The sequence below is a fragment of the Pseudophryne corroboree genome, chromosome 8, assembly GCF_028390025.1.
Source record: "Pseudophryne corroboree isolate aPseCor3 chromosome 8, aPseCor3.hap2, whole genome shotgun sequence".
In the NCBI taxonomy this organism is placed as follows: domain Eukaryota; kingdom Metazoa; phylum Chordata; class Amphibia; order Anura; family Myobatrachidae; genus Pseudophryne; species Pseudophryne corroboree.
This window is the reverse complement of record NC_086451.1, coordinates 266,784,200-266,809,111: the sequence shown is the minus strand read 5'-3', so window position 1 is coordinate 266,809,111 and position 24,912 is coordinate 266,784,200. Positions and strand designations below refer to the sequence as shown.

General features: G+C 46.1%; 1 protein-coding gene across 1 annotated transcript in view; it reads left to right on the top strand.

Moving 5' to 3' along the window:
- LAS1L (LAS1 like ribosome biogenesis factor) overlaps positions 1 to 24,912 on the top strand; it is a 201,059-nt gene that overhangs the window by 68,926 nt on the left and 107,221 nt on the right. The window contains exon 4 of the mRNA XM_063937222.1: positions 7,768 to 7,849. Within this exon, the coding sequence (XP_063793292.1) occupies positions 7,768 to 7,849 (82 nt within the window). The remainder of the gene's footprint in view (positions 1 to 7,767; positions 7,850 to 24,912) is intronic.

Below are 24,912 nucleotides of genomic sequence, written 5' to 3'. Positions count from 1 at the left end.
TTCAATGATTTTTTCCCTAGAATAATTACACCTCGCAATTTAGTATTATAGGAGGCTGAAGCTAGTAAATCCCAACCTAGCATTTTTAGTTTATTTGCTTCCGGAGCTTTTAAATGGGTCTCCTGTAGACATATTAAATCTATAGATAACTTGTTGAGGTATATAAGTAGTCTACGTCTTTTCGCAGGCGTATGAATACCCCTAATATTAAGTGATCCTATCCTGAGAGGCATTATCACCTACAGGTCTATAAATCATCTGATACTGTTCAAATTCGTAGAAAGAGGGTAAAGGGGGAAGGTAAACACATGAGGAAAAAAGAAATATAAAATAGACAGACATATATAACCGAATACTATGAGCAGTACTACTTCTAACCAAACTGGACTTCCAGCAGTTGACTGCTATCTGCAACACTAAGGTCACAAATAGTAGACCTATTAACATGATAAATCAACAAAGAGATAATAAACGGCACAGCTCCGCTCCTTCATTACACATTAAACAAATGGTAGTAATTACAGATAAACTAGAAAATGTATTCTAAAAAGAGAGAGATCAACAAAACTATAACCTAATAACCTCAAGGGTGCCATAGAAGTGAGATATGAAATATAGCACCCCCTGAGCGAGAGACACCTCATATATACGTATATTAGCATAAATAATCAGGGCAGTCCCATTCTCACTCATCCATGACATCAGCAATATCACCGTCTTTCTTTGCAGAGGACTCTTCCTTAAGAAATGCTGCTGCATCTTCCGGAGTCGTAAAATCAGAAAACGATGCACCTGTGAATATGTGGAGACGCGCGGGGAATAACATGATAAATTTCCTATTTGCTCGAACCAGGGTAGTGTAGACATCAGAGAAAGAACGTCGCAGTCTGGAAAGTTCAACAGAAAAGTCTTGATAAATACGAATGTTGTGTCCTTCCCACTGAAGAGGATGAAGTTTACGAGATGCTTTCCAAATAACTTGCTTATGCAAGAAATTTAGGGTTTTAAAAACAACCACTCTTGGTTTCTGTGCAGTAACTTTCGAAATATCTCCCACTCTGTGAACACGTTCTATAGAAATATCAGCACATGCTGCTTCCACGTGCAACAACTTAGGAAGGGTAGTACGGACAAATTGTTCCAAAGGGATTCCTTTAAGTGATTCAGGGAGACCTGTAATTCTTAGGTTTTTCCGTCTGGCTCTGTTTTCAAAACTACCAAGCTTTTCTGCCAAGCGTTTATTATCAATCTCCAGAGCCCGAACAGATTTTTGTAAAATAGTAACATCATCCATAGTATCACTTTTAATGCCTTTCTGTGTCTGAGACACGGCTGGATAGAGCTTGCAACTGAGACGTGATATCCGATACTGCCTTTTGTAGCAGAGGCGCCATAGTGGACTGAATAGCAAGAACCATATCCTCATAAGAGGAAGAGAAAGTACCTGAACAGCCCGTAGCCAGAGAGGAGTCCAACACAGGTTCCGTTATAGGTTTCTTATGTACTGGCGTCCCCGGCGCATTATCGCTGTCCGGCGCCATGTTGTGGTCTCCCCGGCGCTTCTCTTGTCGCGGTGGCTGTGGCGGCGGGAGCACCTTAGGAGAGGAGGATGTGCTCAGGAACTTGTCCATCGTCCCCTCTATCCTACGTGGGGATCGGGAGCGGTGTCTTCCCTTGGCAAACAGGGCTACGGCAGTGTCGGGTGAGTTGAGGAGTGGAGCTGTCAGTGGAGGCTGCTCACTCTCCCATGCTGGAACCGGAGGTCAGGTGATCCTCCTTTAAGGGAAACATCCTTTTTGGGTAAGATCTGGACAAGATTGTTGCTGACTTAGTATCCGCTAAGACCGCCTGTCTGCCTAGTACTAATCCCTCGGCTCTGAAGGCTAAAAATACTTCCTTTTGCTCCTTTCGACCTCCAAGTAAAGCGAAGGGTCAGGCGTACCCGAAACAAGACTCCCACTTCCAAATCCACTAAGCCCAAATCTAAATGTTCCTGGGCTACCAGTCAGCCTGCTTCCAAAACAGACAAGCCTGCAGCATGACGGGGCAGGCCTCCCCTTGGAGGACCCCAGGGTGGGAGGCTGACTTCTGCGGTTTGCTCAGTTATGGTTACAGACCACTACAGACGCCTGGGAAAAGTATGTCGTCACTCACGGATACGCCATCTTTCAAGAAACGTCCCCTTCGCCAGTTTTGCTCAACAAACATCCCTTCGGATCCGGTAAAAGCGAAAACTCTCCATTTGGTGGTACAATCCCTCCTGGACACAGGGGTGATAGTGCCGGTGCCTCTGGCTCAGAGAAGCAGGGGGTACTATTCAACGTTGTTCTTAGTTCCGAAACCGAATGGGTCTTCTCAACCCATTCCCAACCTCAAGTGTTTGAACAAATTTGTGAAGGTTTCAAAATTCTGTATGGAAACTCTTCGCTCTATTGTTCTGGCCTTGGAGCCCATTGACTATATGGTATCCCTGGACATACAGGATGCTTACCTGCATATACTTATTGCCATGTCGCATCAGCAATACCTGCGGTTTGCTATTGGCAACCTACATTTTCAATTCCAGGCCTTACCTTTTGGTCTGACCACAGCTCTGAGAATCTTCACCAAGGTCATGGCGGTCATGACTGCTCTGCTCCGCCGTCAGGGTATCAGGATGACTTATTGATCCTGGCAAACTCTCCAGAGGTTCTCCTCTGTCATCTGGAACCGACTGTCCAATTCCTGCAAGCCCACGGGTGGCTCATCAACTGGAACAAATCCTCACTGGTCCCTGCTCGGAGCATGGTGCACCTGAGTGCATTATTGGACACCCATAACCAACGATTGTTGTCTCCAGAGAGATATCTGAAACTTCAGGACAAGATAAGATGCTTCCTATCTCACTCATATACTCGGCAATGCAAGTACTGGGCCCCATGGTGTCTGCTTTCGACATGGTGGAGTACGCTCAATTTCATTCCCGCCCTCTGCAGAGGTTAATCCTTTCCAAATGGGGCGGCCTGCCTCACCATATCAGTACTCTCATGATCTCATTGACTCTGGAGGTTTGCCAGTCACTGACATGGTGGCTACAGGACCAGCAATTGAGCATGGGTCATTCCTTCTGGATCTCCAACTGGGTTCTTCTAACGATGGATGCCAGTCTACAGGGTTGGGGCGTGGTGTTCGAGCAGCACTCTCTTCAGGGTCGATGGACCAGGGAGGAATCTCTCCTCCCGATAAACATTCTGGCGTTGCAGGCAGTGTTCAATGCTTTGAAACTGGCCCTGCCTCTGGTACAGAACAGTCCTGTTCAAGTACAGTCGGACAACGCCACCACGGTGGCGTACATAAATCATCAAGGCGGCACTCGAAGCCGCATGGCAATGATGGAAGTGTCAAAGATTCTTCTTTGGGCAGAATGCCATCTGCCGGCCATATCGGCAGTGTTCATTCCGGGAGCCCTCAACTGGGAAGCGGACTTCCTCAGTCATCAGGGCGTACACGCCGGGAGTGGAGTCTCCATCCGGAAGTCTTTCAACTCCTAGTGGACAAGTGGGGCCTACCAGATGTAGACCTGATGGCGTCTCGACACAATCACAAGGTTACGGTCTTCGGAGCAAGGACAAGAAATCCTCAAGCAACGTTCGTGGACGCACTGGCAATTCCATGGAACTTTCGGCTGCCGTATGTGTGCCCTCCAGTGTCATTCCTGCCCCAAGGGTAATGAAGTTCGAGCAAGAAGGAGGAATACTTCTTCTAATCGCTCCAGCGTGGCCCAGAAGGCATTGGTTCTCAGACCTACGGGGTCTCTCGATAGAGCGTCCTCTTCTACTACCTCAACAACCAGACGTCCTCATTCAGGGCCCTTGTGTCTACCAGGATCTGGCCCGACTGGCTTTGACGGCATGGCTCTTGAAGCTTCAGTTCTGAGGGCCAAAGGATTTTCTGAGGCGGTCATTCAAACTATGTTGAAGGCCCGTAAACCGGCTTCGGCTCGGATTTATCATAGGGTCCGGAATTCTTACTTCACCTGGTGTGCGTCTAAGACTTATGATGCATACAAGTTCACTACTGCCAAACTCTTGGCTTTCCAGCAACAGGGCCTGAACTCAGGCCTTCGTCTGGCCTCCCTCAAGGTTCATATTTCTGCCTTGTCGATATGGTTTCAGAGAAAAATTGCGACTCCGCCTGATGTTCATACATTCACTCGGATTCAACCTCCCTATGTTCCCCCTGTGGCTCCTTGGGATTTGTCTGTTGTTCTGGATGCCTTACAAGAGTCTCCGTTTGAACCTCTTGAGTCTGTGGACCTTAAGTGGCTTACTCTTAAGGTATGGCTTTTGCCTCTGCTAGACTGGTTTCAGACTTGGGTGCGTTGTCCTGTCGGTCACCCTTTCTGATTTTTCACCGTGACTGGGCGTTTCTTAGAACTCGCTTTGGTTATCTGCCTAAGGTGGTGTCCTCTTTCCACCTTAACCAAGAGATTGTGGTTCCTGCCTTTACCTCTCCTGGTTTATCCTCCAAAGAGCGGTCTTTGGATGTGGTACGGGCTCTCCGTATATATGTGAAGAGAACAGCTTCGCTTAGGAGATCTGATTCTCTTTGTTCTTTTTGGTTTTCACAAACTTGGCTGGCCTGCTAATAAGCAGACCTTGGCCAGATGGATTAGAATGGTGATTGCACATGCTTATGTACAGGCTAGCCTTCCAGCTCCTGCTACCATCAAAGCCCATTCTACTCTGTCCATTGGACCTTCTTGGGCGGCCCGCCGTGGTGCGACCCTTAAACAATTGTGTAAGGCGGCTACATGGTCCTCGGTGAACACGTTCATAAGGTTCTATGCCTTCGATACTTCTGCCTCCCAGGATTCCTCCTTTGGACGCCGGGTTGTCGTGCCCGCTACAATGCGTCCCCTCCCATGAGGAACTGCTGTAGGACATCCCCGATGTTATTCCCTGTGGAATCGCAATGTACCCCGCTGCAGAAAAGGAGATTTATGGTAAGAACTTACCTTTGTTAAATCTTTCTGCGAGGTACACTGGATTCCACAGGGCGCCCACCCTGACGCACTTATCTTCTTTGGGTTTGTATGGCATTAGCCGCTGGTACCTACTCCTGTCATGAGACTGTAGTTTTTTGTGGCTACTAAAGGTTGTCGTCTTTCTTACTTGCTACTGCATTGGATTGGTTAACAAAACTGAGCTCCAGTGCCTGGAGGCCGGGATATAGAGGAGGCGGCGCTATTCATTCTGGGATCGGTCAAAGCTTTTAGCCTGGTGGTGCCTCGGATCAAGATCCAACTCTACACCCCAATGTAATTCCCTGTGGAATCCAGTGTACCTCGCAGAAAGAGATTTAACAAAGGTAAGTTCTTACCATAAATAATTTTTTATTATATAATGTTGTAGCAGCAGCTGTTGTAGTTGTAGTATTATACCTCATGGCTTCTCGTCAGAACAACAAGGTTCCCGCATACGGGTCAAGGACAAAGGATTCCAAAGTGACCTTCGTGGATGCTCTGAGATAGGATGTCGTCTAGCATGTGCGTTTCCACCGATCGCCCTGTTGCCCAGGGTGATGCGAAAAGTCAAACGAGGAAAGGGCGCCGTGATAATAATAGCGCCGGCTTTGCCCAGAAGACATTGGTACACAGATCTGCGGAGGCTGTCGGCGGATACTCCATTTCTACTCCATCAACTTCCAGATCTACTGTCTTGGGGTCCTTGTTATTACAAGCACCTGGATCGGCTGTCTTTGACGGCGTGGCTCTTGAGACTTCCATCCTGAAAGCAAAAGGATTTTCACAACCGGTAATTCAAACAATGTTTAGAGCAAGGAAACCATCCTCAGGTCGCATTTATTACCAAATAGGGCATGCTTATATTCAGTGGTGCAGTGCCAGGAAGCTTGAACCTAGGTCTTTCAGAGTTTCCAGAGTCCTAGCATTCCTTCAGACAGGAATGGATAAAGGTCTATGGGTGGCTTGCTTGAGAGTTCAGGTGTCCACATTGACTGTATAGTTCCAAATGAAAATCGCTAACCTAGAAGATATACGCACCTTTTCCAAGGAATGCTTCACATCCAACGTCCTTTTGTTCCTCCTACAGTTCCTTGGGATCTAAATTTAGTCCTAAAGGCGCTTCAAGTTGCCCCATTTTGAACCACCGAGTCAAGTGGATCTCAATTGGTTGACAGCTAAGGTTCTCTTTTTCTACTGGCTTTTGTTCCACCTTAACGAAGAAATTGTAGTTCCAGATTTCCAAGGGCCTGACCTTTCTGTGAGATATGCATTATTGGACATAGTCCGTGCTTTAAGGATCTACGTGGATTGTACCAGTGCCATCAGAAAGACAGATACACTCTTCGTTCTCTATGTATTTCACAAGCGAGGATGGCCTGCTGCCAAGCGGACACTGGCGAGGTAGCTTTGGATGACTAATTCAGAAGCATATTCTCAAGCTGATCTCACTATTCCGCTTAATGTCTCTGCTCATTCTACTTGTAAGGTAGGTCCTTCATGGGTAGCACAATGTGGTGCTTCAGCTGAACAGATATCTAAGGCAGCCACATGGTTTTCCATTAACCCATTCATTAGACATTATGCCTTTGATACCTTTGCCTCCCAGGACGCTTCATTTGTGGGAAGGATTCTCCTGTCAGGAGCGTTCCCTCCACTAATATTGCTTTGGGACATCCCAATGTTATCCTGTGGATAAACTGTTGACCCTGCAGGAGAAATATGTAGTTATGGTAGACTTACCGTCGATAACGCTATTTCTCTGAAGTCCACAGAATCCTCAGGGATCCCATCCTGACACGCCTGATTTCAGGATCCTTATACTTACACACTTCCATACAAGGAGGAAGAGGTTAGTATGTATGTTGTTCTTGCCTGATTAGGGCTCTATTTGATGCCCCTGCCTTGAGCTTTGGAAAATAACTGAATTGCATGAGCCTGGAGACGGGGATATAGGAGACTAGCCCGTTGCATTCTGGGAGGCCGAAAGCTTTTGATCGATTGGTGCCATACTGCTGACTCTACCTCATATCCCAATATTATCCTGTGGATACTGTGGACTTCGAAGAAATATAGTTATTGATGGCAAGTCTACCATAACTACTTATATTTTGTTGCATCATTGAGAAAAATGAGTGTTACTTTATTTTTAATTGTTAGAACTTGGCTTTCTTCTGGAGCTAAAAATAAAATAAAAAGCATATTATTCGTATTGGTAGTAATTCATATAATAGGCAAAACCAGTGCTGGTGACTGCCAGTCATAAAATATGTGGCCAAACAGAAGCAAATCTTGTCCATTACCACACAACTGACCCTAAGGATGACATATAAACGCGATCTACTTAATATACGTAATATTTCTTTCTAAATTTCTCAATAAGACATTTTTGACCTAGGGGTGCCGTGAAAAAAATCTGATATTCTAGGGCGCCGCGATTCAAAAAAGTTTGGATACCACTGGCCTAAACATTGAAATGCTGGCACCATTTGCTGAAGGTTTTCTTTTGTGCATTGTGTGCCCCCCCCTTCCCCTATGTATGGATCTGTTTTAAGTTTTCCCCACTGTCAAGTTCTTGTATGGAGGATAGCTGCGGGTCACACGATTTATTACTTCATGAGTACATATACAGTATATACTGTATCCTTCCTTTTTTTTTTTTTTTCTTTTCTTTCTTTCTTTCTTTCTTACAACAATGAGCTGTGTAGGTAGGGTTTATTGTGGCTGTTTTGTTTATCAACAAATTCTTTCTTTTATGGTCTCAGCTTAAGATTCCCGAGTGGGTGGTTAATCTTCGACACAGTGCCACTCATGGAAAGATGCCCAAATTGAGTATGTGCCGGAAAGGTGAGAAGTCCTAGTCTAGATAAGCATCTTTATGTATTAATGCTTTTGATTGAAACCGTTCTTTGGTGCAAAGGTAATATAGTCTGAGTTTGCTGGAGGTGCGAGATGCCGGATGATCTTGAATATTTTTTTTTTTTTTAAATAGCAATCTTTTACAAGGCAAAACCATGCCTTGTAAATTATTGACGCTTTTGGAAAAAACATCTGAGACCGGCCGGTATCTCTCACCTGTAGCAACCTCGGACCCTACTATGTGTGCCCCTATGTATTGTACATGTGTGAACTCTTCAGCTATTAATTTTCATAGGCACACTGGATTGCCACATATTCATGATTGGGCTCCATTGTGTACTAGCAGGAATGATGAATACCCAGAACTTGCTGATATGCAGTGTTTGTCTTATTTTCAGTCTGTATCCGGTCTCTAGGTTGACCACTATTGGTCGACAGGGTCTCTAGGTCGACATGTTCTAGGTCAAAAGGTTGACAGGAGTTTTTCCCAATTTTATTTATTTATTTTTTTAAAACTTTTTCATACTTAACGATCCACGTGGACTACGATTGGGAATAGTAACCTGTGCCGAGCGCAGCCACGCACCTTGTCGAAGTGCGAGCTGTCAAAGTTGAAAAATATTCCAGTACACATTACGTACTAACAACACACACTTGCCCGCTGCGCGTGCACTTGTTCCGCCGTGCGTGCACATATCCGCAATTTGCGTATGGTCGCTCCCGCGGTCCTGCGCGTGGTATGGGTATTTACGGCGGAGTTTGTGAACGCATGGAGGGTTATCGAAACATTACATATTTAGTCCAAATAGTGCATATTGTACACACAGCCCCCCTGCACCACATCAGAAAGTAACAACTGTTTAAATGATTCCAGAACAAAGGGATTCACCTTTACAGGATAGGAGGGGACAGAACAAGGTCATAAGGTGGTGTCTGGTATCCAGCTGTAGGGTATTTTAAGGGTAACATTCCGGTGTTTGTTAGAGGAAGATCGCATGTTCCTGCGTATAGTTATGTGCAGAAGTAGAATATAGGTTTAAACTGTATTTACTGTATATTATGTATGCGGCGGGAATCTAGAGGAGACCACCCACAAGAGCAGTTGAGAAAGACATCACCCACCTATTCAAATTGACCTATGACCTCTCTTGTACTGTAAAAGTGCATTCCTGTGTCCAATGGACAAAGGGATTACAGTTTAGACAATTCACAAAATGCAGATATGCGCACCCCGGGGTAGTACGGGATAAGTGTTCGAGTATTAGTTTTGTATGCAAAGCGTTAGATATTCAAATATTCAGATCCTTCCCTTTAGATCAGAACAGAGTTCCTATGGTTTATTTCTGTAGGATAGGAGATTCCTGGGATGTGGGCTGTGCTGCTATGGAGAGCTTTCAATGGGAGATCTCCCATTGAAAGCTTTTAAGGTTTAAGGTGTAACATCATTGCAGTGCTTTGCTGCATAAGGTTTAGAGTGTAATAATATCATTGCATTGCATTACTAATAAGGTTTAAAGTATATCAAGAGTGTGTGCGCTCTGTGTGTACTTTGTACCCCCAGCGCGGCGTTTGTACGCCAAGTCCGTACAAGGTACGGGACTCTGTACGCAAATAGCGTACAGAGTACGTAGCGTGTGTACTAAGTCTAGCGGCCGCAACGGCTCCATGGTAAAAGTATGTTTAAAGGTATAGCTTTATGGTTTAAGATAATATCGACATTATCAATTGGGGGCATCGTCCGGTTTTTCCTCATACCCGCAGCCTAGCAGGTTAAAGCAGACTTTATCTATCAGCAAAGGGCGGAAGGGTATCCTACGTGATCCTTTTCCTGGCCGTAGAATACACTGGAATCCCTAAGTAATTGCTGATTAGATGGTGTCTGCTCTGCATGGTTTGTAGGGATGCTGGTGGGACCCGTAAAGTAAATACGCAAAGCTATTTAAAAAGTCTGTGAATTTCTGTTTGGCGCCAAATGCGCACACAACACAAGCATACACCTGTACTTTGTATTTGTATACCTGCTCATATTGTTGCCATAAATACTGATTACTAGATTCATTTCGACCTGTACGGAAAAATTTGTTGCTATTTAGTAAAAACATAGAATAAATATTAAGGAAGTAAACGTAAAACACAAATACAGTCTGGCCTAGTTAAACAGGTTTATACAGAAAGAAACTGTGTTGTGTTAAGTTAACGATTATAGGTAATATCGCTTACATTTATAGAAGTGTGGGATTTGTACTATTGCGGACGCACGGTTTTTGTACACGTGTCTCGGACAAAGTACGGGACTGCGTAGGCAATGTAAAGCCATACGCATGGTCGCGTGTTTACTCAACGTGCGTAAGGGTACGACCGCTAAGTACAAATTACACAATAGCATTGTTTAGTTTAGGGGCGGAATCGTAGCCACGCTACAATAGCACAAATTGCTCGGTTTCCAAAATTTAGTTTAAATAAAACCTTTTCTACTGTATTACCTCTGGGGAAAGCTATCGGTTAACAGGAAAGGATATTTTTCTGATCAGAAAACTATAGTGTTAGTGTGGGCTGAAAAAGGTGTGAATGTATTGAACCCCGCTTGGTGAACTCGGTGAAACTCTGTGAACTTGGTGAGCACGGTCTAGGTGAATACGTGCAACGGAGTGCGATAAAGCTTTTTAAAGGTGGTGTTTTCTTGGTATTACACTCCGGCTGTTTTGGAGCACAGTGTGAAGACTCCAGTGATCCTACAACTTATAGATAGCAAGTGTCAATAAGCGGTACGATTGGACCGCACGGTTGTGTGAGCAATACGTGGTGCAACGTGATACGAAGTTTTGCATATTTGTGCGTAAATCTCGTCATCATACGCGTTGTGTAGAGCACATGCAAGCGTGATTTGTGAAAAAAAATTGTACTGGGTACGGTAAGTTACTCCTAAAGGCCTAGGGGATATAGGCCGAAGTAGGGCCTGCACTGGCTACGCGTGTCTGCTAAATAGGGCGGATCCATGGTACTCGGAGCAGAAGTTGTTAGTGGAAGAACTTTGAGGACTTCCACCGTTAGACTACTGTGTTTGGAGCATTTTAGGAAGTTTTCCCGTGTTAAAAGGGTCCACAATGGGAGCCAAGTGCACAACACAGGGACGTTCCTCAGTCAGGGTTCAGACAGCAGAATTGAGACCCAGGGGGGGGGGTCAGCTCGGTTGGTAATGTGGGGGAAGTATGGTCCCCACACTGAGACCTTTTGTGATGAATGGACACGAATGACTGTGGGGGATAAAGCATCATTTCCTGGGATAGGTAGTTTTGAACCAGAGGTATTGCAGAATTTAAGGAGTAGGATATGTCTAATAAAATCCAGAGGACAAAGGATTAGACATAAAGATTGTTTAAATTTATGGCAGCAAAAGGGCGATATGCAAGGGAAATTAACATATGCAGCAGGTTCCAAACCTAGCGGGAAAGAGAACACAAACACACCATTGTCGACACAGGTCAAAGGGGAACAGAAGGCTACAGTCAATGATACATCCGTAAATGATGGTAATATGAAAGAGCAATGTATTAACCCTAACTTTTGCAAAATGTATCCTGTTTTGAAGTCTCTCCAAGGTTTTAGGTCACAGGGAGATGAAGGATTCAGCCAAATCGCAGCTCTCCTCCAAGCAGTCACTTTGCAGGACACTCAGTTGGGGCCTGTCCAACCAGGTAGCGCAGTAACAATATTCTCCAATGAAAGAACTGGTGAGGTCACAGCTACCGGTAAGTATGAGACAGTTCATTGCACAGAAACAACAACACCACACAGTAAACAGATTAGGAACGGAATGGTAGGATTACAACCCGTCTTGGAAATACAGGTTGAGTATCCCTTATCCAAAATGCTTGGGACCAGAAGTATTTTGGATATCGGATTTTTCCGTATTTTGGAATAATTGCATACCATAATGAGATGTCATGGTGATGGGACCCAAGTCTAAGCACAGAATACATTTATGTTTCATATACATCTTATACACACAGCCTGAAGGTAATTTTAGCCAATATTTTTAATAACTTTGTGCATTAAACAAAGTGTCTACATTCACACAATTAATTTATGTTTCATATACACCTTACGCACGCAGCCTGAAGGTCATTTAATACAATATTTTTAATAACTTTGTGTATTAAACGAAGTTTGTGTACATTGAGCCATCAGAAAACAAAGGTTTCACTATCTCACTCTCACTCACTCAAAAAAGTCCGTATTTCGGAATATTCCGTATTTCGGAATATTTGGGTAAGGGATACTCAACCTGTAGTAACTCCCAATGGGGGAACCGATAGTCAGGAAGTAGTCCTCACCAGGAATAATGCAATGTATTTCCCGTGGCCCAGAGATGAGCTGCGATCAATCATTTCAGAATTCCCCGACCCTCGGAAGCATTTAGCCAGATGTCAGAAATTTATCAGAGATCTGGGTAATGCGTATAAACCAACAAACTAACATTGGCGGACATTTTTGAAAGCATGCCTACCCCCTAATATTGACACCCAAAAATTTACCACTGATTGTAGACTAGAGTCGGATACTATGACTGACAGAAACAATCAGGAAAATATAGAACGAATTAATAGGCAACTAGAGTTGTGTTTCCCCACTGAGTGGAGAAGAATTTTCTCCATAAAACAGAGGGAAAATGAAATGACATCTGAATATTTCCACAGAGCACTGCAGGAAATGGATAGATACATGGGGGTATCAGATGCAGAAAACAATGAAAATTACAGAGAAGTGGCTGTGTCTGTGCTAATGGACGGACTCGATCAGACAGTGAGGGACAGAGTACAAACCTCTTTGCCTGGTTGGAGAGGGGTCACAGTAGCTTGCCTTAGAGAGTGCGCAATTGAACACCATAGGAACATTGCTAGGCGTAGAAAACTGCAAGAGGAGAGGCTGAGGATTGAAAGTATGCAGGCTCTTACACCCAAGTATCATCAGCCCAATCCCCAAAACCCTAGTAGTAACAAAAGACCGAGAATATGTTACATTTGTAAAAATAAAGGACATTTTGCTAGAAATTGTAAGAGTAATACAGCACATAGCCAATATAGACCCCTAGACAGAATAAACAAGCCACGTTATTAAACACATAGATGGGATCAAGGGACATATATTAAGGAATCACTAGCCATATATAAAACACAGATTCGGTTAATGGGAAGAACAGAATAAATGCAACTTTACCCTTTTGACAGAACTTACTAGGATTAGGAGGAGGCCTCTAAACTTCGGCTTCTCTCTCTCTAGCAGAAGTGATTTCTAAGTAATTTAACAGGAGTTTTGTTAGAGATGGTATACATATAGAGTGCTCCCACCCAGGAAGCACAAAATATGTTAAATACCCACGGAGACTAATATTGCATTCCACTGTTTTAGATGCATGTCCATCACAGGTAGAGGAAATTATCTCAAGGATACCGGGTTCCCTATGAACTTAGAATGGACAAGACACTGGATTTATGGCTGGGATAGTCCCAGTAGAGATATAACACACATAAAAAAATTTTTTTTTTAAGGGGAACAGACAGATTAGGGAATCATTCCCCGTAGTGCCAAATCCAGATGTCAAACTTTGTAAAATCTTCTTTGCCTTTACAAACTTACCTGTTACTAAACTCTGTACTTTGTCTTCAAAGTTCCCTCTTCATCTCTTACGTTCACTGTCAGGATTACAGTTCAAACGTCACATGCCTACTCGGTCTGTCAGAGCTCTGCCTAAATCCAGTATATCTCATTAGCATAGGGACACCAGTATCGGTGTGCCTGGTCATGCACAAAGGGTGGAGAATGGGAATACTGGTGAAGATAGACTGTGCATAGATACCGATATACATGATGGTGTGACAGCCTGATGGTGAACACAAATCTGACAAATTTTCTTTTTATTATTCCCCCCCCTCTCTTTTCACTTTCCAAAGATGGTTTACTTCATACAACAGTTAAACACATTGAAATACAAGATTTATGTTCCCTACAGAAAGGTCGCTGACTCGGAGAGAACATCGTATCACTGGAGTGTCTGTTCCGGGAAGGTTGAGAGGCAGGACTGTTGTCACGGCACCTGAGCGCGGAGAACAACAAGACCAGAGGCGGTTGTCGCACCAGTTTTTCTTTTTTTTATTATCTTCTCCATCTCCCACTACCCTCCTTCTTGTTCCCTTTCTCTCCCCTTAACTAGATGGACTTACCCCAAGAGACTGCATTCTGGGTTTTCCTGTTAACCCTGTTGTTGACCAGAACAGTCTGTTTCGGAGAGAGTCCCAGAGAGGTCGAGAAAGGATCTGGAATGGGTTCTGATGGCGAGGACGGATTTGTAGAATTCCAAGACCAACACATCACTCGAGCAAAGGCGAGTATCAGAAAACGATCTGGTAGTCAGGGAACTCGGAGGCACTGTGAAGGGTTATTGGCTGAAGAAAATTGCATTTGTAGGAATTGTGAGAACATAGTTGAGGATGGGTGCATCCAGAGATGTCAGTCCAGCCTTAATATCAACATGGACCGTCATCCATTGAGTGATTACCACTCACTAGTGGGTAAGGTCTTAAACCAGACAGAATGCTGGGAGTGCTCACAAGTACCTCAAGGTCAGAGCAAGTCAGGATTAGTACCATACCCTTTAGCTATAGATGAGGTACTCGAATTACGGGGTGTGAGTCCGGTGGACAAGAAATTTAATTTCTCTGACGTCCTAGTGGATGCTGGGAACTCCGTAAGGACCATAGGGAATAGCGGGCTCCGAAGGAGGCTGGGCACTCTAGAAAGATTTATGACTACCTGGTGTGCACTGGCTCCTCCCACTATGACCCTCCTCCAAGCCTCAGTTAGATCTTGTGCCCGGCCGAGGTTGGATGCACACTAGGGGCTCTCCTGAGCCCTTAGAAAGAAAGTATAGATCTAGGTTTTTTATTTTCAGTGAGACCTGCTGGCAACAGGCTCACTGCAGCGAGGGACTAAGGGGAGAAGAAGCGAACTCGCCTGCTTGCAGCCGGATTGGGCTTCTTAGGCTACTGGACACCATTAGCTCCAGAGGGATCGACCGCAGGCCCAGTCCTTGGTGTTCGGTCCCGGAGCCGCGCCGCCGTCCCCCTTACAGAGCCAGAAGCAAGAAGAGGTCCGGAAAAACGGCGGCAGAAGACATCAGTCTTCACCAAGGTAGCGCACAGCACTGCAGCTGTGCGCCATTGCTCCTCATACACACTTCACACTCCGGTCACTGAGGGTGCAGGGAGCTTGGGGGGGGCGCCCTGAGCAGCAATAAAAACACCTTGGCTGGCAAAAATACCACAATATATAGCCCCAGAGGCTATATATGTGGTAAATACCCCTGCCAGAATCCAGAAAAAAGCGGGAGAATAGGCCGCGGAAAAGGGGCGGAGCTATCTCCCTCAGACACACTGGCGCCATTTTCTCTTCACAGTGCAACTGGAAGAAAGCTCCCCAGGCTCTCCCCTGTAGTTTTCAGGCTCAAAGGGTAAAAAAGAGAGGGGGGGCACTAAATTTAGGCGCAATATTGTATATACAAGCAGCTATGGGGGAAAATTCACTCAGTTATAGTGTTAATCCCCTCATTATATAGCGCTCTGGTGTGTGCTGGCATACTCTCTCTCTGTCTCCCCAAAGGGCTTTGTGGGTCCTGTCCTCAGTCAGAGCATTCCCTGTGTGTGTGCGGTGTGTCGGTACAGCTGTGTCGACATGTTTGAGGAGGAGGCTTATATAGTGACGGAGCAGATGCCGATAAATGTGATGTCGCCCCCTGTGGGGCCGACACCAGAGTGGATGGTTAGGTAAAAGGTATTAACCGACAGTGTCAACTCCTTACATAAAAGGGTGGATGACGTAACAGCTGTGGGACAGCCGGCTTCTCAGCCCGTGCCTGCCCAGGCGTCTCAAAGGCCATCAGGGGCTCAAAAACGCCCGCTCATTCAGATGGCAGACACAGATGTCGACACGGAGTCTGACTCCAGTGTCGACAAGGTTGAGACATATACACAATCCACTAGGAACATCCGTGACTTGATCCCGGCAATAAAGAAAATGTGTTACACATTTCTGACATTAACCTCTAAAAATGGGGTTTTTATGTTTGGGGAGAAAAAGCAGGCAGTGTTTTGTTCCCCCATCAGATGAATGAATGAAGTGTGTGAAAAGCGTGGGTTCCCCCTGATAAGAAACTGGTAATTTCAAAAAAGTTACTGATGGCGTACCTTTTCCCGCCAGAGGATAAGTTACGCTGGGAGATATCCCCTAGGGTGGATAAGGCGCTCACACGGTTGTCAAAATAGGTGGCACTGCCGTTTTAGGAACGGCCACTTTGAAGGTACCTGTTGATAAAAAGCAGGAGGCTATCCTGAAGTCTGTATTTACACACTCAGGTACTAGACTGAAACCTGCAGAGCGTGCTGCTGCAGCGTGGTCGGTGACCCTGTCAAACATACTAGTTTGCTAACATGAGAACATATTAAAGACGTCGTCTTATATATGGGGGATGCACAGAGGGATATTTTGCCGGCTGGCATCCAAAATGAATGTAATGTCCATTCTGTCAGGAGGGTATTAGAGACCTGTCACTGGACAGGTGATGCTGACCTTAAAAGGCGCATAGAGATTCTGCCTTATAAGGGTGAGGAATTATTTGGGGATGGTCTCTGGGACCTCGTATCCGCAGCAACAGCTGGGAAGAAATATTTTTACCTCAGTTTTCCTCACAGACTAAGAAAGCACTGTATTATCAGGTACAGTCCTTTCGGCTTCAGAAAAGCAAGCGGGTCAAAGGCGCTTCCTTTCTGTACAAAGACAAGGGAAGAGGGAAAAAGCTGCACCAGTCAGCCTGTTCCCAGAATCATAATTCTTCTCTCGCTTCCTCTGAGTCCACAGCATGACGCGGGGGCTCCACAGGTGTAGCCAGGTACGGTGGGGGGCCGTCTCAAAAATTTCAGCGATCAGTGGGCTCGCTCACAGGTGGATCCCTGTTTCATTCAAGTAGTATTTCAGGGGTACAAGCTGGAATTTGAGATGTCTTCCCCCCGCCGTTTCCTCAAATATGCCTTGCCGACAACTCCCTCAGGCAGGGAGGCTGTGCTAGAGGCAATTAATAAGCTGTATTCCCAGCAGATAATACTTAAGGTGCCCCTACTTCAACAAGGACGGGGTTACTATTCCACACGGTTTGGGGTACCGAAACCACATGGTTCGGTGTGACCCTTTATATTTAAAATCCTTGAACACATGCATAAAAAATTCAAGTTCAAGATGGAATCGCTCAGGGCGGTTATTGCAAGCCTGGACGAGGGGGATTATATGGTATCCCGGGACATCAAGGATGCTTACCTGCATGTCCCTATTTACTATCCTCGTCAGGAGTACCTCAGATTTGTGGTACAGGATTACCATTACAGGTTGAGTCTCCCTTATCCAAAATGCTTGGGACCAGAGGTACTTTGGATATAGGATTTTTCCGTATTTTGGAATAATTGCATACCATAGTGAGATATCATGGTGATGGGACCTAAATCTAAGCACAGAATGCATTTATGTTACATATACACCTTATACACACAGCCTGAAGGTCATTTTAGCCAATATTTTTTATAACTTTGTGCATTAAACAAAGTGTGTGTACATTCACACAATTCATTTATGTTTCATATACACCTTATACACACAGCCTGAAGGTCATTTAATACAATATTTTTATTAACTTTGTGTATTAAACAAAGTTTGTGTACATTGAGACATCAAAAAACAAAGGTTTCACTATCTCACTCTCACTCAAAGTCCGTATTTCGGAATATTCCGTATTTCGGAATATATGGATATGGGATACTCAACCTGTACCAAGTCCAGACTCTGCCGTTTGGACTGTACATGGCACCGAGGGTGTTACCAAGGTAATGGCCGGAATGATGATACTCCTTCGAAAAAGGGGAGTTTTAATTATCCCGTACTTGGACAATCTCCTTATAAGGGCGAGGTCCAAGGAGCAGTTGCTAGTCGGGGTAGCACTATTTTGGAAAGTGCTACAACAGCACGGTTGGATTCTAACAATCCAGAGTCACAGCTGGTTCCTACGACACGTCTACTGTTCCTGGGGATGGTTCTGGACACACACCAGAAATAAGTGTTTCTCCCGGTGGAGAAAGCCAAGGAGCTGTCATCTCTAGTCAGAGACCTCCTGAAGCCAAAACAGTTATCGGTGCATCATTGCACGCGAGTCCTGGGAAAAATGTTAGCTTCCTACGAAGCAATCCCATTCGGCAGGTTCCATGCAAGAACTTTTCAGGGGGACCTGTTAGACAAGTGGTCCGGGTCGCATCTTCAGATGCATTAGGCTGATAACCCTGTCTCCAAGGACCAGGGTATCTCTACTGTAGTGGCTGCAGAGTGCCCATCTTCAAGAGGGCTGCAGGTTCGACATACAGGACTAGGTCCTAGTGACCATGGATGCCAGCCTTTGAGGCTGGGGGGCAGTCACACAGGGAAGAAACTTCCAGGGACTTTGGTCAAGTCAGGTGACTTCCCTACATAAATATTCTGGAACAGAGGGCCATTTACAATGCCCTGAGTCAGGCAAGGCCTCTGCTTCAAAACCAGCCGGTCCTGATCCAATCAGGCAACATCACGGCAGTCGCCCATGTAAACCAACAGGGCGGCACAAGAAGCAGGATGGCGATGGCAGAAGCCACAAGGATTCTCCGATGGGCGGAAAATCATGTGTTAGCACTGTCAGCAGTGTTCATTGCCGGAGTGGACAACTGGGAAGCAGATCTTCTCAGCAGACACGACTTCCACCCGAGAGTGTGGGGACTTCATCCAGAAGTCTTCCAAAGGATTGTACACCATTGGGAAAGGCCACAGGTGGACATGAAGGCGTCCCGCCTCAACAAAAAGCTATAAAAGATATTGCGCCAGGTCAAGGGACCTTCAGGCGATAGCTGTGGACGCTCTGGTAACACCGTGGGTGTACCAGTCGTTTTATGTGTTCCCCCCTCTGCCTCTCATACCAAAGGTACTGAGAATAATAAGAAGGCGAGGAGTAAGAACGATACTCGTGGTTCCGGATTGGCCAAGAAGAGCCTGGTACCCAGAACTTCAAGAAAATATATCAGAGGACCCATGGCCTCTGCCGCTCAGACAGGACCTGCTGCAGCAGGGGCCCTGTCTGTTCCAAGACTTACCGCGGCTACGTTTTGATGGCATGGCGGTTGAACGCCGGATCCTAAAGGAAAAGGGCATTCCGGAGGAAGTCATTCCTACGCTGATTCAAGCCAGGAAAGATGTAACTGCAAAACATTATCACCGCATATGGCGGAAATATGTTGCTTGGTGTGAGGCCAAAAAAGGCCCCAACAGAGGAATTTCAACTAGGTCGATTTCTGCATTTCCTATAAGCAGGAGTGTCTATGGGCCTAAAATTAGGCTCCATTAAGATACAGAACTCGGCTCTGTCGATTTTCTTCCAGAAAGCATTAGCTTCAGTACCTGAAGTTCAGACATTGTAAAAGGAGTGCTGCATATTCAGCCCCCGGTTGTGCCTCCAGTGGCACCTTGGGATCTCAACGTGGTGTTGAGTTTCTTAAAATCACATTGGTTTGAACCACTAAAAACCGTGGATCTAAAATATCTCCCGTTGAAAGTGGTCATGTTATTGGCCTTGGTTTCGGCCAGGCGTGTATCAGAATTGGCGGCTTTGTCATATAAAAGTCCTTATCTGATTTTCCATATGGATAGGGCAGAATTGAGGACTCGTCCCCAGTTTCTCCCTAAGGTGGTATCAGCTTTTCACTTGAACCAACCTATTGTGGTGCCTGCGGCTACTAGGGACTTGGAGGATTCCAAGTTACTGGACGTAGTCGGGGCCTTGAAAAATGATGTTTCCAGGACGGCTAGAGTCAGGAAAATTGACTCGCTATTTATCCTGTATGCACCCAACAGGCTGGGTGCTCCTGCTTCTAAGCAGACTATCGCTCGCTGGATCTGTGACACGATTCAGCAGGCGCATTCTGCGGCTGGACTGCCGCATCTTAAATCAGTGAAAGCCCATTCCACAGGGAAGGTGGGCTCATCTTGGGCGGCTGCCCGAGGGGTCTCGGCTTTACAACTTTGCCGAGCTGTTACTTGGTCAGGGGCAAACACGTTTGCAAAATTCTACAAAATTGATACCCTGGCTGAGGAGGACCTGGAGTTCTCTCATTCGGTGCTGCAGAGTCACCCGCACTCTCCCGCCCGTTTGGGAGCTTTGGTATAATCCCCATGGTCCTTACGGAGTTCCCAGCATCCACTAGGACGTCAGAGAAAATAAGATTTTACTCACCGGTAAATCTATTTCTCGTAGTCCGTAGTGGATGCTGGGCGCCCATCCCAAGTGCGGATTGTCTGCAATACTTGTATATAGTTATTGCCTAACTAAAGGGTTATTGTTGAGCCATCTGTTGAGAGGCTCAGTTATATTCATACTGTTAACTGGGTATAGTATCACGAGTTATACGGTGTGATTGGTGTGGCTGGTATGAGTCTTACCCGGGATTCAAAATCCTTCCTTATTATGTCAGCTCGTCCGGGCACAGTGTCCTAACTGAGGCTTGGAGGAGGGTCATAGTGGGAGGAGCCAGTGCACACCAGGTAGTCATAAATCTTTCTAGAGTGCCCAGCCTCCTTCGGAGCCCGTTATTCCCCATGGTCCTTACGGAGTCCCCAGCATCCACTACGGACTACGAGAAATAGATTTACCGGTGAGTAAAATCTTATTATTTCTAGGCCCCCTAGCTTGAAGCTCCACCAGTATCGTGTAGATAGATCCTTAGTGTGTTTCAACATTTCCAATTCCCGAAAACCGGGAAATTGGGAAGTGACCTGGAATAACCAGACCATGACCTTTTCACACAGAGCTGATAAGATACCCATAGACTTGCAACTTGTACGCCAAATAGCCAGCAGTGGAAGGTATTTTCGCTATAGGTATACTCGAGGAAGAAAGACCATGTGGGTTGGAGAAGTATCACCAGGGTACTGTGCTCATATCATCCAGCCTGATACTTGTACTGAGCAGATGGGAGAACTAGGGATTGGGTTTTTCACTTGGAAAGTTTGCAATATGGTAATGTCATATTCTGTCCCATATGTTCTCCCCGATGATGCCTATTTCATATGTGGGAGGAAGGCGTATAAGTGGCTTGCCCCGAACTCAGAGTGATTGTGTTATATTGGAAGAGTGTTGCCAGAGGTCATGACCATAGCCCATGATAAGATGAAAGATATTCACCGCAGTGCTCAGGCTCCTTATACTCTCATTCATTATGAACACATCGTCAAGAGACACCTCATAGAGAGGACAGAGCACGTAGCCTCTGATTTGATCCACGAATCCACAGGGATTCAGTTCCTTATCGCATTAGACGTCACCCGTACGGCCAGAGGAACTATAAATTATAGGTATATCCATGCGCTGGCGAACTTGATAGATAATATCACTGAGATGTATGACGACACCTTCAGGTATACGGGTAGGGAATTGCAAGCTTACAAGACAGAACTGATCCAGCATAGGATGGTCCTCAATTATATCACAGCCGTGACGGGTGGGTACTGTGTCACTTTGGCAACTCAATATGGTGTGAAGTGCTGCACGTATATTACAAACAGCACTGATGACCCAACCGAGATCATCGATCAATAGATGGACGATATCTTGCAGTTGAAGTGGGAGTTCCGAAGGAGACACAACCTTACCCTGACTACTGTGAGTAATGAACTGACCGGCTGGGTCTCATGGTTAAACCCACGAAATTGGTTCCCAGGATTAGGAGAGTGGGCTCAAAATGTTATTATGAGTGTAGGGAAGTTTCTCCTTTGTATCCTGGGAGTCGTCATAATTATTGGTTTGATATTTAGGTGTGTTCGAATTCTAACGCGGCGCAAGCACGGCACAAAATTTAGTCTAAGGAGCGGGGGCATTGTTACCGCAGCAGATTTAATTTATGACCCACCCGTAGAGACGGTGTTGTGATAAGGATTGCAAATGAATTCCATGGCCTTTTTCTTTCACCCATTTTTCCTTTGTCTCCCCCTCTGCCCAGATGCACCCATCCGGAAAAGACATCGACTACACCCAAGAATGATTACGAAAATGTTATGTGAATGTATTTTAGATATGTGTCTTATCTTCATCTCTACAACCTTCAGTTAGTGACACACATAGTCGACAGGTGATATCCACATATATTAGCACTCACATATGTTCCCCCTCCATGTATCATCAACTAAATGTGCTCCCCATTTGTTGGAACAAGAAGCCGAAAAGAGCTTGGTAGTGTTTGTTGGCCCACTTACAGACCCTTAATACGGGATAAGAAGGATTTAATGTATACTTCGCAATACCTCGAAGCTTATCTAGAACATATACGGCGCGATGATACATGCCCCTCAGACATGGATTCATACATACATGCTTTTACTATCCCACTAGATCATACATTTCCCGCCTACACCTCTCCTCCTACTATCCAACCATCTGTAGATATTGTATTGTATATTTCTCTGACGTCCTAGTGGATGCTGGGAACTCCGTAAGGACCATGGGGAATAGACGGCTCCGCAGGAGACTGGGCACATCTAAAGAAAGATTTAGGACTATCTGGTGTGCACTGGCTCCTCCCCCTATGACCCTCCTCCAAGCCTCAGTTAGATTTCTGTGCCCGGCTGAACTGGATGCACACTAGGGGCTCTCCTGAGCTCCTAGAAGAAAGTATAGTTTAGGTTTTTTATTTTACAGTGAGACCTGCTGGCAACAGGCTCACTGCAGCGAGGGACTAAGGGGAGACTAAGCGAACCTACCTAACTGGTGGTAGCTTGGGCTTCTTAGGCTACTGGACACCATTAGCTCCAGAGGGATCGAACACAGGACCCGACCTCGTCGTCCGTTCCCGGTGCCGCGCCGCCGTCCCCCTTACAGAGCCAGAAGCAAGAAGGTGGTCCGGAAAATCGGCGGCTGAAGACTTCTGTCTTCTCCAAGGTAGCGCACAGCACTGCAGCTGTGCGCCATTGCTCCTCATGCACACCACACACTCCGGTCACTTGATGGGTGCAGGGCGCTGGGGGGGGGGGCGCCCTGAGCAGCAATAATAACACCTTGGCTGGCAAAACTAACACCATATATAGCCTCAGGGGCTATATAGGTGTATATTAACCCCTGCCAGAAACGATAAAATAGCGGGAGAAAGCCTGCCGAAAAAGGGGCGGAGCCATCTCCCTCAGCACACTGGCGCCATTTTTCCCTCACAGCTCCGCTGGAAGGAAGCTCCCTGGCTCTCCCCTGCAGTCCTGCACTACAGAAAGGGTAAAAAAAGAGAGGGGGGGCACAATTTAGGCGCAGTATATATATTATATAGGCAGCTATAAGGGAAAACACTCTGTATAGGTGATATCCCTGTGTTATATAGCGCCCTGGTGTGTGCTGGCATACTCTCCCTCTGTCTCCCCAAAGGGCTTTGTGGGGTCCTGTCCTCTGTAAGAGCATTCCCTGTGTGCCTGCTGGGTGTCGGTACTGCTGTGTCGACATGTATGATGAGGATAATGATGTGGAGGCGGAGCAAATGCCTGTGAATGTGATGTCACCCCCTGCGGGGTCGACAGCAGTGTGGATGGACTTATGGAAGGAATTACGTGACAGTGTCAGCTCCTTACATAAAAGGTTTGACGACATAGGACAGCCGGCTACTCAGCTTGTGCCTGTCCAAGCGTCTCAAAGTCATCAGGGGCTATAAAACGCCCGCTACCTCAGATGACAGATACAGATGTCGACACGGATACCGACTCCAGTGTCGACGATGATGAGACGAGTGTACCCTCCAATAGATCCACCCGTTACATGATTGAGGCAATGAAAAATGTTTTACACATTTCTGATGATACCCCTGGTACCACAAAAAAGGGTATTATGTTTGGTGAGAAAAAACTACCAGTAGTTTTTCCTGCATCTGACGAATTAAATGAGGTGTGTGAGGAAGCGTGGTCTTCCCCAGATAAGAAATTGATCATTTCTAAACTGTTAATGGCTGCGTACCCTTTCCCGCCAGAGGATAGGTCACGCTGGGAAACACCCCCTAGGGTAGATAAAGCGCTGACACGCTTATCAAAGAAGGTGGCACTACCATCTCCGGATACGGCCGCCCTTAAAGAACCTGCTGATAGAAAGCAGGAAAGTACCCTAAAAGCTATATACACACACACTGGCATTATATTGAGACCCGCTATTGCATCAGCTTGGATGTGCAGTGCTGCAGCTGCGTGGTCAGACTCCCTGTCGGAAAACATTGATACCATGGATAGGGACAATATTTTGCTAACGATTGACCATATAAAAGACGCAGTCTTATACATGCGTGATGCACAGAGGGATATCTGCCGGCTGGCATCAAAAATAAGCGCTATGTGCATTGCCGCCAGATGGGGGTTATGGACTAGGCAATGGTCAGGTGATGCCGACTCCAAGCGGCACATGGAAGTTTTACCCTATAAAGGGGTGGAACTTTTTGGGGAAGGTCTTTCAGACCTCGTTTCCACAGCTACTGCTGGGAAATCGACTCTTTTGCCACAGGCTACCCCACAGCAAAAGAAAGCACCGTATTATCAGGTACAGTCCTTTCGGCCCCAGAAAAATAAGAGGGCTAGAGGCTCATTCTTTCTGCCGAGGGGCAGAGGAAGGGGGAAAAAGCTGCAGCACACAGCTAGTTCCCAGGAGCAGAAGTCCTCCCCTGCGTCCGGTAAGTCCACAGCATGACGCTGGGGCTGCTCAGGCGGAACCGGGAACGGTGGGGGCACGTCTCAGGTTTTTCAGCACACAGTGGGCTCTCTCACAGGTGGATCCCTGGGTCCTTCAAGTAGTATCTCAGGGGTACAGGCTGGAATTCGAGACGTCTCCCCCCCCCCCCGCCGTTTCCTAAAATCTGCCTTGCCGGCAACTCCCTCTGCCAGGGAGGCAGTGTGGTGGCTATTCAAAAACTGTATTCACAGAAAGTGAT